We start from the raw sequence: 16,367 nt of genomic DNA, 5'->3' as shown, positions 1-16,367 counted from the left end.
AATTATTTTTATAAAAAAATATTCAAAAAGAATTCATAATTGGTGACAAAATTAGTGACATATAATTGAGTTTTTTTTAACTCTCTGTGCTATCTGGGATGTTTTCATTAAACAATTATTAACAAAAAAATATCTTTACGGAATCAATAATACTCGGATAAAAATAAAATGTTAAAAAACGTCAATAAAGTAGTAGAATAGAACAAAATTTTAGTAAAAATTTTTGTTAAAAATAGTCAAAAAAATAGTAATTTTTTATAGTTTTTAACATAATCCTATCCGTTTCTATAAGCAACATTACTGCACTTACAAATGCAGACAGAAATTATAACAGTGTGTAACTGTATATGCGGGGTTGTTATGTTTTAAATATATATGTTTAAAAAAAGTATTTAAAACATGTCTTAAACATAACATCAATTTAAGGATGTATTGGATTGAAGTTCAAAATGGTACAAAGTTGCTAAAAATTTGTGAAATTGTTTTTTTAGTTTTTGTAATGTACTGCAAAAAATTGCATCCAAAACTGCAGAAAACGCATCCACTAAACGGTTGCTAAGTTATAACTATTTTAATTTTCACTGATTTTACATGCAAGTAATACTGTAAATGAATGAACGTAAGCAAATAATAAGTAGCAATTTTTATTCTTTTCAAGAAAGAGTGTAAGAAGCCACTTTCATTCTCATGTAAAAATGATAAGTCGCTCCTTCTTGATAATAGTATATGTACTAGTATATTACTGGTACAGCAAGTAATAAGTATTATTACTACAAATTACATTTTAAATAATATTTTAGAAACTTTTAAAGTAGATGTTCAAAATGGCCACCACCCATTTCAATACAAAGCTGAGCACGTCTAATTCTAAGAGTTTCTAAAATATTATTCAAAATGTAATTTGTAGTAATAATATTTATTATTTGTTTATGTCGATTCCTTCACAGTATTACTTTCTTTTTCTCTCATATAATAATTCAGAATTTTGTTTATTTCATTTCCTAAATGTAAAATATTTATTTACATCAAATGCGAATTTCAAATGTAAATGTCTTCTAATATTGTTTGTGACAGAACTTTTTGAAAAGAAGTTTTGGAAATGTTTGACTAATGTTTTTAACATTATATGATTGAATAATTTAATTAATATTGATTTTATTTATTAATTTATTTAAACGTTATTTACATAAAACGTATTTCAGAAACACATTTTTTTTAAATATAAACGATGTTTTATCGAATTTGCAACTGATATTACTTTTTGTCAATTAAATTGGACTCGATTTAAGAATACAGCAATAGATGTTAATAGAGATTTCACAGATTTATACGGTGGTATAGTCATTCGGCATCATGCCGTTTAGCGATACTCGTCAAAGCGCCCGGCCTGACAGCGCGAGCTTCACGGCTTGTGGTTGGAACATTTCAATGCGCACCATTTGAAAACTATTAACTCCTCAAAATTTTGCTATTGACATTTCGACTCAGTTTTTCATTAGGAATACGTACATGCCGGCTCCTCCGGTTAATCTGGAACACCCTGTGTATATTTAACATTATTCTGTTTTTTACTTATTATTATTATTATTATTTTGTTTTTTAAGTTATTTATCTCCTAAAATTTATCTTTATTAAAAAATTTTTTTAATGCGTTTTAAATTGCATTCTAAATTATATTTTTTCAAGAACATCACTGATTTTCAAAATCGTTTTCTAATTAATTATACATTAAATTTTTAAAGAATAATATATATTTAATATTATTCTATTATTTTTTTTACTTATTATTATTATTATTATTATTATTATTATTATTATTATTATTATGTTTTTTATGTATTAAGTATGAAAATAGATTAAAGAATTAAAAGTTACATATTTAGACAATATAAGAGGTTCTACGCGATTGACTTACATTTCTTACTATCACTTCAGTTCTTTTGCTTTTATCATTATTTAAGTAATCCTTTACGCGATACTGCTTATAGTAAAATTATATTACTATTGTGAAGATCGCGTTAACGATTATATTAATCTCTCATTTGTTATAAAAAGTTCAACTTAAAAAATATGATAATGCAGTGAAGTATCTTATTCGAACAAAAGATTTTCGAAAGTTTATTTTTTGAAATAATTTTTTTAAATTGGTTATTTTTTAAATTTATTAATTTCTATATGTGCACACACAAACGTGCACGTGCATATGTGTACATGTAACATTATCATTTAATAACAAGCAAAAATAGTAATGTATATAAAGTTGCAAAAAAGGTAATCTTAAATTATATATAGAAAGGAACATGTAATGTGAAAGTATTTAATAATTAATTAACAATTGTAATTTTGTGTTTCCAAAAAATGGCGTTAATTCCTAATGCTAATGGAAGAAAAAAAACAAAAAAAGTAGAAGAGTTAAAGAATAAATCGAAAATTAAAAGAGGAAGAACACTTTCTTTAAAGTAAAAAGGAAAATGAAAAATAAGAATAAATGAGAGAGCAAGAGATAAAATTAAAGAAATAACTAAAAAGAGAAATACAATAATGGGTAAAAATATTATGTAATACTATGATATCTTATATATATTAGTGTTCTTGATCTGAATTCTTGAATTCAGATCTTGATCTTGAATTCTAGAAATAAATATCCAAATTCATGCTTGGAAAAAAGAAATAACTCACGTAATATAATTGTATATATTTTTCTAGAACGTCTAAAAAAAAGTCATGCCACGCCACTATTTGTATCCGTTAACATTTCTATTATTATTTCTATTATTTAAAATAATTAATAATCAAAATTACTATTTTCATTATTTAAAATAAATTTTAAAAAATTATATTGCATATTATTCTCCAAAAAACACAGAACTTTTATTCTGTTTTCAATTAATTTACACACAAAACACAGTAAAAAAACCAAACAGCATCAGAAGAGAGCAGACAATTCGTATTATTTCAGTACTAATAACATACTACTTTAAAGAATTATAGATTTATATATGTTGTGTATTTAGAATTTTTTAAAATCTTAATGTGTATCATGTTTTTAAAGAAGGAAGAAGATTAGGAAATAAATTAATGTAAGTTTTCGCAAACTGTCTTTTTTAAACATACTATATGTAATTATTTATTTATATAATTATTATTACAATTATTACTATTTTTAAAAAGAAAAAAGCTAAATAGCGCGCGCGTAGCGCTATTGTTCTAGTAAACAAAAAAATATATGTATATAACTATTCCACATTTATGTATACACAAAAAAAATAAATCCTTGCAAGTAAATTTTTATTTTTACGTTATATGTCTTGATATGAGCATGAAATGCTGTCTTCAATTAGAAATATTCACGTATATAAATAAATAGGATTATGTGAAGTATATTTTATTCTTAAGATGATATTTTTTTCACTATGTGGATTGATGGTTTTCTAGTGCTATGTGGTACTATGTGAGTTTTCTCATGATCAAAATGCATTTTTCTTATGAATAAAAAAGGGCTCGCTAATAGAGCGCAGAAGGACGTAAGATTTCGCCATCGATATGTAATACTAGACTGTATGTTAGTCTACAAAAGGGATGGAAAAAAATAAGGACAGAATTAGAAAAACTTTTATTTAAGAAAAATATGTTTAAGTAAAATTAAATTTATTTTGGATAAAGTTGATAGAAAGATTCACTGGGAAAAAATTAAATTAAATTTTTACAAAAGGGGAACCAGCTCTGATGATCCTGACCTTGACATATATTGTAAAGGTCACCCTCCTGAGTAATGTTCAAGAGATTTTAGCCGTCGCTCATGATTTGTTAAAAACTTATAAACAAAAAAAGTTTTATAATTTGCTGTAATTTTTTGATACTATGTAAAAAGAAATATGGGTAAATCTTTACAAAAGGGACCTAGCGCCAGTGACTTGACATATGTTAACATATGTTGTCCTCTTGACTTATTAACGTTATCAAAGTTATTAACAAAAAAAGTTTTATAATTACGATTCATGATATTTCTGTTTTACTTAAAGTCGCAAATCCATGTGGTGCAGAAAACACGTGAGGGGAGTACAAGGAAAGGGGTTCGCCCTCTCCCTACATTCTCGCATTAATTTTTATAAAATTAGAGCGAGGGTAACGGGTGAAGCAAGAGAAGCATGACAAGATGAGCGCCACTTTTTCCGTTTCAATCGCTTCGGCGGCATTGACGCCATATGGCGCGAAAAATATGTGTCCTAGTGGGGATTGATGCCATATGGCGCACATTGTTTAATTTTTAAGTGGCTGGATCGATTTGCATGAAAATTGAGTGTACATTCCTCACTCTGTACATGAGACTCACTCGAAATGTTAGGGATGTACACTCAATTTCTATCGGTTGAAGGTATACACTTAATATTGAATGTGCACTTTCAAACATTGGATTAGAAAGATATTAAATAAAAACAAAAGCAAGAAAAGCAAGTTTAACCGAAATATTTAACTATAGAGTGTTCAGCTGGCTTTGAGTATTAATTTGAGTATTACTTTCAACTTGGATGTTTGCCATCTAATTGAGTGTTAATTTCAGTGTTATTCTTAAATTTAGGATTAACATTGAAATTAACATTCAATTAGATGGCGAACATTCAAGTTGAGAGTAATAACACTCTAATTAAAAGTAAATTAAAGAGCAAACACCCAAGTTGAGTGTTTACACTGAATTGAGTGTTTATCCCTTGTCCCAAATTATACTCAACTTGAGTATTTTTTATAGTATTATTTTTAGTGTTTTTTCCGTAAGGAAAACCAATAATGTTACTTACAAATTAAAAATGTAGTCAAAAGTATGTAATAAAATATAATAAATTCTTAAGTAAATTGAACATAATACGTGTGTTTCCATCGAGACCAGATGCTCGATTAAAGCACAGTGCGGAGTCAAATAATAAAATATATACATAAACAATATGCAGGTAATACATAACGTCAAATAAAGTCAATATATTTAAAAGCTTATGTTAATTTAATTATTTTAGACGCCAGTAAGGTTATCAGTATTCTTTTGCAAATTAATAGTATGCTCATGTTTTTTAATAAAAAATGCTTCCGCAATTTCTCGTTTCCTTGTAACATTCTTTGTGTAGTATAATCGGTTGAGACCGATCTATTTTAATAATTTTGATTATTGCACACATATATTTGAATATTCATAGTTGTTTACCTAGCAATTTTAAACATTCCACATGCATATTGACAACATGTAAATAGCATTGCTCCTGTTGTTGTAAATGCGGTGAATCCTATGCAAACAGCTGCATTTATGTGGAATTGCTGTATATAGTAATATCTTTCTTGATCAATGAAGTATTCAGTAAAGATTTGCAGGCGACGTGATTGTGATTTATTTGTAGATAAAATAATATTAATAAAATTTGGCCATAATTGGATGCCAATCAAAGTAAATAAACAGCAACCGAGAGCTACTAAACAACATTAGAACAAATAATTACTCATGTAAAATAGCCTTTTTATAATGTAAATTTAAGAGGATGCTGGAGACGTCTGCTTTGCCGACAGAAAGACAGTAAGTTTTGTTAATTAAAAGAATACTATAAAAGAATACATATAAAATCTTGTTAATGATTTGTACGAATGGCTTTACATTGATCCCGAGCAAGTTTAAAAAGCAGTCCAGCATCCCTTTAAGGGGGGCGTCTACATTAAGAGGCCAAAATTAAACCTTTTTTTATGATTTTTTTCTAATAAAACTAAGCAATAGATCTTTTTGCAATTTTTATCATTTATTGTGCATCTTTAGGTACTCAAAACAATTTCTATTATAAAATTTTATTTATTTAATTATAAGTTGTAAGTAAAAATGCACAACAGCTTTGAGAAATTTCTTTCACACGGTGTGCATAAACATTCAATAGAATCAGCTAAAAAAAAATATAAGTTTTTTGTACAGTTTATAAGTATAGCTTCTAAGTGAACCTAAGAAAGCCATAAATTTATTATAAAAAATTTATAAAATGGTGCTTTAAAAAAAAATCGGTTTTTTGTGAAAAATGTTTTACTTTTTTTAAATAACATTTAATTTATATTTTAGGTTCACACAAAAGATAATTTAATAACCTTTAATTAAAAAAAAAATTGGATTCGTCGATTAGTTTTTTTTTAATCACGCACGCCATTTAAAAAAAAAAAATGGTTTCGAGAAAAACACGTTTAAAGTTTCTGATAAAAAAAAAGGTTGATAAAAGCTTGCTAATAATTGTTTATTCGTCTTTTTCAATTAATTTGCTATCCTTGCTTTGTATAAAATATCCCCAGTGTCCTCATACAATTTATTGTTCTCCAACAGCCGTTGTTTGTCGTAAGTACGCGTTTCCTGCGCAACAGATCTGCTACGACGATTTTGGCTAGTCTCCAATAAGCACAATAATATTTGAAAAATATTTTTTAAAATGTTTGAGAAACATAAAAAAAAAAACATTTAAATAATAGGATAAGTCCTCTTTTTCTCATGAAAAAGGTGTTTATTTTACATTTAAAAAAATATTTTTTTATTATTTAATAAACATTTATTTAACGTTTAAACAAATTCTTTTTTAAATATTTACTAAACGTTTGCTTAAGGTTTTAAGAGCAAAAAATTGATTGCATTATTCAATAATTTTCATAAATTCAACCTCACCAGTCTAGCGTCGCTTAATTTCTACAATAATTTAGGGAAGAAGACTCTACCATGTTTCAGCCAAGCCACAGTCGTATCTATTAGAACATCTTTAATTTATACGCCCGAGAAAACGGTTCACTCATCCAACTGTTAATCACCGTCGACGTTGCTTGACTTCGAAGATCGTACGCAATCTAATGCGGGGTCTACAATGGCAGCAGGAGTAATGGAGTAGGAGTAAGAAGTAAGAAATATGAAATGAGATTTTCCCATTTCGTTTACTCTTGGTTTTTAATTGGTCAATTGTTACTCTTACTCCTTACTCCATTACTTCTGCTGCCATTGTAGACCCCGCATAAGACTTCGTGATAATTCATGAATACTTCATGTTTATGTATATATATTTGTTACAGATCATTTCAATATACATATGTTGCCAGAAGAATGAAATACAATAAATGCTAATAATGTAAAAATAATTAAAAATAAATATTTAAAAAATGTTTAAAAAATATTGTGTGCTTATTGGGTCGTGCAATTTTTGTTTATTCTATCAGCAACATCTCTGCATACTGTCCAATATCTACTTCCATGCATAACATGATTCTTAAAATCGACAAATAGCTTTTATTGAAAATTCCAGTAGCTATGTAGCAGCAATTTTAATAATTTTGCGGCCACAATAGAGATATTTTGGGGCAAGTCGCCAAATTGTTGCATTAAAACTCTCATTGGCATTTTTTGTATGCCCACCTAAACATTTCTCAAGTAATTCTTTTTTTGACAGATTTTCCAGCAATGTACCTTTTCAAAGACCATTAGGGATTCTTACCTGCCGTCCCGCTCGGAGCGTTTAGAACATGCGTACTGCACGTGTTTATTTCGGCCTGATACAATTTGAATCTCTACTTGGGACTTCAGGAGCATATTCTACGGATAAAATACTATCGATTTAAGCAAAAAATCAATTTTTTGATCCTCTAATGTAGACGGTTCCTTTAATTTATGTATAATTATATACAAAACTGCTATTTCTGATGTCAAAGCAGCGTAAGTACACAAGCAACGCACCGTGTTATACGTATACGTTGAATGCACATATTAGACGTGACGCGTATGGACACATCGCTTGTGTGCGTACATTGCTTGGATGCCAGAACTGGCAATCCTAGGTAAACACAATATTCAATATTTTATAACACATATGTAATCCTCTATTATAATTCATATCTAATAGCACATAAAAAATCAATTGCTATGATAACAAGTATAAAAATGTTTTATTTATATATACTAAGCAACAAAATTAACGTAACAAAAATTTTTACCAAAAGTTTACTTAACTTCAAATAATCGTAACTTTGCGAAAACTTATCGTATTGGAAAGTTCTTTTTTTCATTTTAAAGTTTGAAGTTTCTACTCTAAAGAGCATTTATCAGATTTTGATTCTCTCTTTTTCCCTTTTCGGCATCTTTTTAAAAGTAAGAACGTGTTTTGTGTCTTCAAAATTTTTTATACTTTGACGCGCTCCACGGGGTGCAGTGAATTTTTCTCGTAAATTTTATAAAAATTATCGTAAAATATGAACTTTCCTCTACAAATTGAAAAAAATTGAGGTTTGTACGATTTTTTTGGCGGAGTTATTAAGATTTTAAGAAAAAATGGTCATTTTGACTTTTATCGCTTGTTACTCGTGAACAGATCAACGTACAGCGCTCAGCAAAAAAGTATTGGAAAGCTGAAAGTTTGCACTTTCAAATGCTATTATTAATTTGATTATTATTAATAGATTTACTTTTTCTAACAACAAATTGCGTTCAAAGATTACGTAAAAAATCGTATATTTTACGGTTTTTATTTAGTTCAATGTACTGTCGTGAAAAAAGATTCAATCACATCGCTAAAGTTTTATATTACGATTACTCCTCAGTAATAAATACTAACGTTCTTTGATCAATTGCTTTGAAAACTGTTTGTAAACGTTCTTATATGTTTATGCACCTTTCAATAATTTCTTGCGGAATTTTGTGCCAAATTTGCCTAAGCGCTTTTTCTAACTTATCAATTAACATTTGAAAGTACAAATTTTTACTTTTCCATTGTTTTTTTGCGGAGCGCTGTATGTACATATGTACCTGATCTATTCACGAGTAATAAGCGATGAAAATCAAAATGACCATTTTTTTTAATCCGTCAAAAAAATCGTACAGACTTCAATTTTTTTCAATTTGTAGGGAAAAGTTTATATTTTACGATAATTTTTATAAAATTTACGAGAAAAATTAACTGCACCTCTTGAAACGCGTCAAAGTATGAAAATTTTGAAGATAAATCACGTTCTTACTTTTGAAGAGATGTCGAAAAAGGAAAAAAAGAGGATCAAATCTGACAAATGCTCTTTAAAGTAGAGACTTCAAGCTTTAAAATAAAAAAAAACAATTTTTCAATGCGATAAGTTTTCGCAAAATTACAATTATTTAAAGTTGAGTAAAATTTTGGTAAAAATTTTTGTTGCGTTAATTTTGTCGCTCAGTGTATATATATATATATATATATTGTTACGCGCGCCACCCAATACACTTCTCGTCAGCGAGTCAAACGTCCGAATACGAATATCGATCGGCTGCAGCAGACAACTAGTGCCAAGCAACGAAAATGAATAACTTTAAATATTTAAAAATGAAAAACTTTAAATCTATATAAACCCAAGACAATATTGGACTTTTATGTTCATCTCGATCCCTTTTACCTTTTTACGAGTAATGTCCACGTGCGTTGGGACACCCTGTATATATATGTATATATGTATATGTATATGTATATTGTTACGCACGCCACGCGATATACTTCTTGTTCGCGAGCCAGATGTCCGTATACGAATATCGATCGACGGCAGCAGACAAACTAGTGTCAAGCAACAAAAATGAAAAACTAGTTAAAAAGGAATCGCGAGCTTATTCAGACGTGCCACGACATTACTCTGTACTTGTTTTGAATAAAGTTTTTTGGTCCGTTCAAAAATGAAAGAGTGTGTTTTCTTTTTTATTTGAAAATAGGTTGAAAGTAATATTTAGAGCCGAGGTAAAAAGATAGAGTCGTCGAGTTCGAAGAGAAGAAGAGAGAAGTATGCGATTGCGAGTAGAGCGGATCACACTGTAAAATTTGGCGAGTATAATAAATTCAAAAGTTTACCCATATGGATCGAGAGAATTCATTAAATTTCTTTTGTTCTAAAAGTTCTGATCATCCACAAACTAAAGATTTAAAAGCAGCTTTTGATAATAAAAAAGGGGGAAATTATAAAACATTTTAGAAGACATAAGAATTAGAGTAGCATAAGAATTAGAAAATTAGAGTAGCAGACAATGAAAAAAATTTACGAGAACACGAGGGCAACAATGAGAACAAAGGAAGAGTTTGACGGAAGTTCTTAGTATCACGAAGGGAATTAAACAGGGATGTGTGATAAATCATCTGTTTTAATTTTAATCAGTATGTGGCGGTCCTAGATAGATGCTTGGGAGAAAGAGAAATAAGAGGTTTTCTAAGTTTAAGAAATGAGAAGATTTAGTCACTAGCGTATGCATATGATATGATTATGTTGACGGAAAATAAATAAGGTTTAGAGAATACAATCCACATGCTTAGAAAGATTTTAAAGAATAAAGAATTAGAGCTAAATTCCAAAAATATAAAGTTGATGCTATTCAATAGGAATGATAAAGAGAAAAAAAAATGGAAGTGGGAAAAAGAGGAGTTGGAAGATGTAAGGACATTCAAGTATCTTGGCTTTATTTTTAATAGGAAAAGGAAAGATAAAAATTACATAAAAACGTTATCAAAAAAGAGAAAGTTGGCAAATAACAAGGTTTGCATTCTAGGAGAAAGAATTTGTAGAAATAATTTTAGTAGATGATTCTTTAGAGAACCGGCACTTTTTGAACGACTTTTTTAATTTTCTTCTCTATTTGAACTTTATATAATTGTTTATCGTTAAAATAATTGTTTAACGTCATTTACAATGAAAATGTGTTGAAAAATATGTATAAGAACATAATTATGTTGCATTTTGTAAGAAATAAAGCAGTAAAATATCATTATACAATGTACAATTAATTTATTTCAAAATATATGCACATATTATAAGGAAAGAAGTAATTTTAGCTAAACGAATAGTATTTCCGATAAGTTTAATTATAAGCCTAATATTAGATTTTCGATACCGGAAAGGTTAACTTTTTAATGAAGAGTGTAATATATGAAGTAGAAATTTGGGGTTGAGTGGAGAAGGGGGAACTAGAGAACGTTATGTTAGATTATGTCAGATAGGTTTTTAAATTAGATTTCTGCACAAAGAGACATTTGATATCTAAAGAATTAAGTCAAGAACAATTAAGTGTAAGATGGGTATTCAGAGCAAGGATATTTAAAGAGGAAATTAAAGGTTTGGAGGATAATAGATAGGTAAAGTTCTGTTTAAGAGGAACAGAAAAGAACAGATGGAGAAACAAGAATAAAATAAAAAAAGAGAGATACTATAATGAGAATGGTTGAGATGCGAGAGCAATAAAACTGTTAGGAAATGATGTGGAAAGGAATGTAATAAAGGAATTGGAAAAAGACATACAAAAAACGAGAGAAAGAAAGTAAATTAAGAAACACGAGATACAATTACTGTGTTCGGCAAAGCGAATCTGAGACGTCGGAGTGCTCTCTTACCTCACCCTATCTTTGTTTAATGCCAATAAATAACAAAGACAGAATGTGTCAACAGAGCCTTCAGACGCTTCAGATTTGCTTTGCCAAACGCCTAATATAAGACAGAAAAAAATAAATAGTGTAGTGATACAATTCATATATTTAAGTAGGGAGAGTTTAGCAAAAAAAAATAGAGATTTTGAGCCAGAGTACGGACGTTGATTGAGATTTGAAAATATGAAAAAAAAAAAAAACAATAAATATTGAAGAAAAAAAAAATATGTGTATTTTGTAGGAAAGGAAAAGATGAGTTAATACATCTTATTTATTTAGACATTTAAGGAAATTAAGGCGGTAATATTAAAAGAAATATAAAACAATTAGTTAGATAAAAGGGAAGAGAGAGTATTTTAAAAAGATAAAAGAATTTTGAAAGGAGCAGATAAGATTAGGACAAGAAAGAAAAGAGGAGGACATGGTTTGCCCCTAAAAACTATAATCCCAAAATTTAAGACGTGATATATAGTGTCGAAAAGTCGAAATCCCGAAATATAAGAGGCATTGTAAAATACAAAAATTTTGGACATTAAACAAATTTTAATTTTTTTGTGTAAAATAAACAGAAAAAATTATTTTGTTTTTTCAAACTATGTGGCGCGCGCATATGTGTGTGTGTGTGTTTGTGTGTGTGTGTGTGTGTGTGTGTGGCGTGTGTCGAAATTTTTAATTCTAAATTTAATTATAGTTTTACTATAATTATAAATAAAATATAATTTAAATTTTTTATTAATTTATAATTGAAACTGATTTTTATATACAATTTTACTGAATTTTATATACAATTGCAACTTAAACTAATTATAATTTAATTATAATTATTGGATATCAATGTTTAATGATAGAATTTTTATATTTCTTATACTTTTACTTAATAGTAGTTTCATATAATTAAAACTAAAATATAAATAAAATTAATTACTAGTTCTATTTTTTAATATTATTATTTATATAACTATAACTATAACTTATAACTAATTTATTTACGCATTTTTACATATTAATGAACTTATTAAAGTTCAAAAATCTTTGATAGGTAAACCATCATCCAGTCTATCGATGGTACAATAGAAAAGATTTATAAAACTCAATTTTCAGGACATTGTCTTAAATTTCAGGATTTTGACTTTTCTGGACAATGCCTCGGATCTTAGTTCTCGGGATATTGACTTTTTGGCACGTTAGCTCACTTTTCAAATTTCAGTACATTTTTTTCGGGACAATGCATGTTTTCCAGAAAAAAGAAAGAAAAGTGAAAGTACCAGTAGTAGTAGAAAATGTAAGAAGAGAGAAATAAGTAGGAAGTTTAGTAGGTATAGTAATTAAACACCAAATAATATTAAGTTTATGTTGAAAAAAAGGAGACTATAAGAATATTTCTGCAGTATAAGATATGTTACATTATGTTCAGTTTATTGTGTTATTAGGTTTATATATCGCGATGTAACTATCTAAAGGTATTCAAGAAATAAGTCAGATTACATTGAGAGAATTTGTAATAAAAGCTTAGGAAGATAAAAAGGATTGAAATAGAGATATTAGATTAGATAGATAGGCTTTGGATAGATAAATGTGTTAGAAATTGTAAATCAGGTTTCTTTATTGGCTATTGCAAAGCTGAAGAAAAATAGTGATTATTATATACAAATTAATTATTTATTGCTAATGTAATATTAAAACTGGAAGGATACTTCATACACCTAAGTAGTATTGATATTAAATTATACGTTATTTATATTTGTTAATTATATAATAATTAATTTTATTTCGTATATACATATACTACATACACAGGAAGGCCTGGTCATATGAAAGTTAGCCTTATTCCAAGATTTTTATTCTGCATGTAACGTATTCTATATAGAAATTGAAACACAGCTAACTTCGTATGGCTAGGCATTTTTGTCCGCGTGTGTATGTACGTCTCATCTGAATGATATTTTCCGTAAACGTTACAATATCACAACAATATCATATACAAATTGTATGGATATTCTGTTCTTGTAACATCTTTTAGTAACAGCGTGCAATATAAAATTTGATAAATTTACATTCATTTTATTGTAATGACAATATAAGAATCATTTTATCTTTTAATAACTTTATTTGTATGAATTTATTAATTATTATTATTAAAACGTATTAAAAAAAATATTTAAGGAACAAAGTATATAAAATATTTTAATTTTGAATATTTTTTTAATTTTTTGCAATTTAATTTTTTTATTTTCTAATATATTTAAACAAGAAAAATAGAATAAAATAAAACGTGTTGCAATTCAAAATAATTGAAGAAATGTTTTGTTATTAAAATTTTATACTTGTTAATATATTATAAATATAATGAATAAAAAGTGTTGTCTTACTTATAAACGCAGCCGTATAACGTTTTGAAATGTTTCCATATTTTTCAAAAATGGCAATTTCATTATTATCTTTTAAGTCATCATAAATGAACTGAAGTTGTTCCATTAAATACCTTAACTATTTGTTAAATAAGATATTATTTTAATTTTTATATATTTTTTATAAATAGGACAGAAAACTCTAATAGTTGCAAAATTATATCACGTCAATATTTATTAAAATAGATATAATTAACTTACTTTGTCACTATTAACGCAAAACGAATTGTATGTAACCGCTAAAGTAATGAAACCAAATAAAAAAGAACAAAACTTTATAACATAATCTGCAGTACATTTTGAGGTCACAAGTGTTGCAATCTGTAATTAAAAGTTTCTTTTAAAGAGCATAGAAGCATTATACATGCCTTTAACATTTATCCTTTTAAACATATACTTGATCATACATTATGTTAATTTTTTATTTACTGAAACCGAATTTTTGAAACAATTTTTGTTGTTAAAATTGTTGGCTAATAATAAATTAGTCTATTTTTTAATAATATACAAAAATAAACTGTACACATTGAGAAATAGTGTTTTATTTATTAAAGAATTAATCAAAACCTATTTTTTAAATATTATTTAAAACATTAACATTTCAGCAAGCAGAATATCATTAGTACAATGATATTTTATAACAAGTAACATTTTTAAATATGTAGCTTTTATTGTTGTATACAATGCTATTATGAAAAATATTTTAGTAAAACGTTGAAAGTAATGTTTGAAAGAAACATTGGAAACGTTTGTGAAGCCTTAAAGTACAAATAATTATTATAAAATAAAAATTTCTTAATCTGAGTATGCTCAAAATTATCTTTTTGTGTATAAGTAGTAAGATTTGCAACAAGTATTTGATTATTTTTAATTTATAAACACCAATTTAATAAAACTGTTCTTCTATAAATATTTGTTCTATATATTTTACTTATAGAAAAACTATTTCATTAAGTTGATGTCTTATAAATTAAAAATAATTAAATACTTATTGTAAATCTTACTACTTACACTAAAAGAGAATTCTGAGCAGGTTTACATTAGCAAATTTCTATTTTCTTACTTTAAGGACTCACAAACATTTTTAATATATTTTTCTTTGAAACATTATTTTTAACGTTTTACTAATATATTTTTTGATTGGAAATTTAGTTTTTAAATTAGTAAGAGTCCTCAAGTATTAAATTAATCCTCCACATTATGTAATATAAATGTAGTCAGAAAACCGACATACCTGAAATATAACAGTAGTTACAATAATACAGTAGCAACAAAATAAATAAAATCGAGCAAATTTCGATTGTTGATAAGGCCATAGTCCAACTATCAGTAAAAAAGCACGGTTAAGACTGAAATATTTGTCTACGATACTGGTCATCTTTCTACTAACATTAAGTGCGTTTAAAAGAGATAAAAGAATGAAAGTCCCCTTATTCCTCACTATTAAGTATAAAAATTATATAAATATCTTTAGTTTCTACATTTCCTCTTTTTTAAAAAAATGTTAAAGTGCTATAACTTATTTTCTACAATTTAGTCTAAGTTTGCCGTTATAAGATAATACAAAATGTTTCATGTGCAATTGAAGCACTCGCAACTTAACACTATAGTGTGTATATGACAGTCGCTGCCGATTACATCGATCCAACGCCGAAAGAACATCAGATGTTTTTTTCTCATGGAATATTGAGAAACATTTTAAAGAAGTTACGCATGCGCATTAGCTTATCAATAGCTCATTCAGCTCTCTTCTTTTAAGAGGTGCAGACGTAAGTTAGCTTTGAAAGTATTCAGAATAAAAAATATACTTGTTACCAGATTATGATCTAAAACATATATAATTTTTTGTGAAATTAAATTATTTCAATTTTTATATACTTTCTTATATGTCAATATCTTTGTCATTTTCTATTGAGAACTAAAATACGTTAGAATATAATAATGTATACACATTATATATGTATACAGGGTGTTTCTAAAGTATCGGATTTGCTTAGCACCATGCGATAGAGAATGAAAATCTGAAATGTTTCGCTTAAATGAACAAAATTTGATTCAATAAATAACTTTTTTTACGGCTTGTAATTGTAATATGACGAATATAGTCTTATTCCTCAATTTATTCCAAACTGCGGTGCACTATTTGTTTTGTACTTATAAGCTACTTAATTTATATTTTGAAGCAAATATTTTTATGAACAAGGATAAATAAATGATTCTACATTATTGATCTCGATCAAGTTTGACGGGTTGTTTAGCATCCTCTTAATCTACGTTGGTATTAAAAATGATTCAGAATAATATTGTGAAGCTCAAAACCATATTACATATACCCACACATAGGTATAGTTAACAGAATGGAAAAATTAAATACGCAATATATGCATAATTTTTTTCTAGATTATTCAAAAAAAATAATTAAAATTATGGATAATAATGAAGCATGTGACTCGTGGAATTGGAATTGACTCATCAGTCGAGGAAATCGTTATTTCTGGAATTGTTGGCAGATTTCTAAATTCAAATAATATGCAACAATTACGAGAAAATCTAT

At 27.2% G+C, this 16,367-nt stretch overlaps 1 protein-coding gene across 1 annotated transcript; it reads right to left on the bottom strand.

Moving 5' to 3' along the window:
• Positions 1 to 4,773: 4,773 nt before the first annotated feature.
• On the bottom strand, positions 4,774 to 15,720 carry LOC118645903. The gene is made up of 4 exons (XM_036287807.1): positions 15,048 to 15,720; positions 14,015 to 14,134; positions 13,775 to 13,892; positions 4,774 to 5,456 (listed from the first exon to the last, which is right to left on the bottom strand). Exons 1-4 carry the CDS (start codon positions 15,189 to 15,191, stop codon positions 5,191 to 5,193), a joined length of 648 nt encoding a protein of 215 aa, XP_036143700.1. The 5' UTR covers positions 15,192 to 15,720; the 3' UTR covers positions 4,774 to 5,190.
• Between the last annotated feature and the right edge of the window lie 647 nt (positions 15,721 to 16,367).

The sequence above is a fragment of the Monomorium pharaonis genome, chromosome 6, assembly GCF_013373865.1.
Source record: "Monomorium pharaonis isolate MP-MQ-018 chromosome 6, ASM1337386v2, whole genome shotgun sequence".
Classification (NCBI taxonomy): domain Eukaryota; kingdom Metazoa; phylum Arthropoda; class Insecta; order Hymenoptera; family Formicidae; genus Monomorium; species Monomorium pharaonis.
This window is presented reverse-complemented; position numbering and strand designations above follow the sequence as displayed.

What these genes read in the sequence shown, in the direction of transcription:
- LOC118645903 (XM_036287807.1), bottom strand. Translation starts at nt 15,191, where the DNA reads ATGACCAGTATCGTAGACAAATATTTCAGTCTTAACCGTGCTTTTTTA. An exon ending in TAACTACTGTTATATTTCAG is followed by an intron (nt 14,135 to 15,047) that starts GTATGTCGGTTT and finishes TTTTAATTACAG; the next exon opens with ATTGCAACACTTGTGACCTC. An exon ending in TTTGCGTTAATAGTGACAAA is followed by an intron (nt 13,893 to 14,014) that starts GTAAGTTAATTA and finishes TTTAACAAATAG; the next exon opens with TTAAGGTATTTAATGGAACA.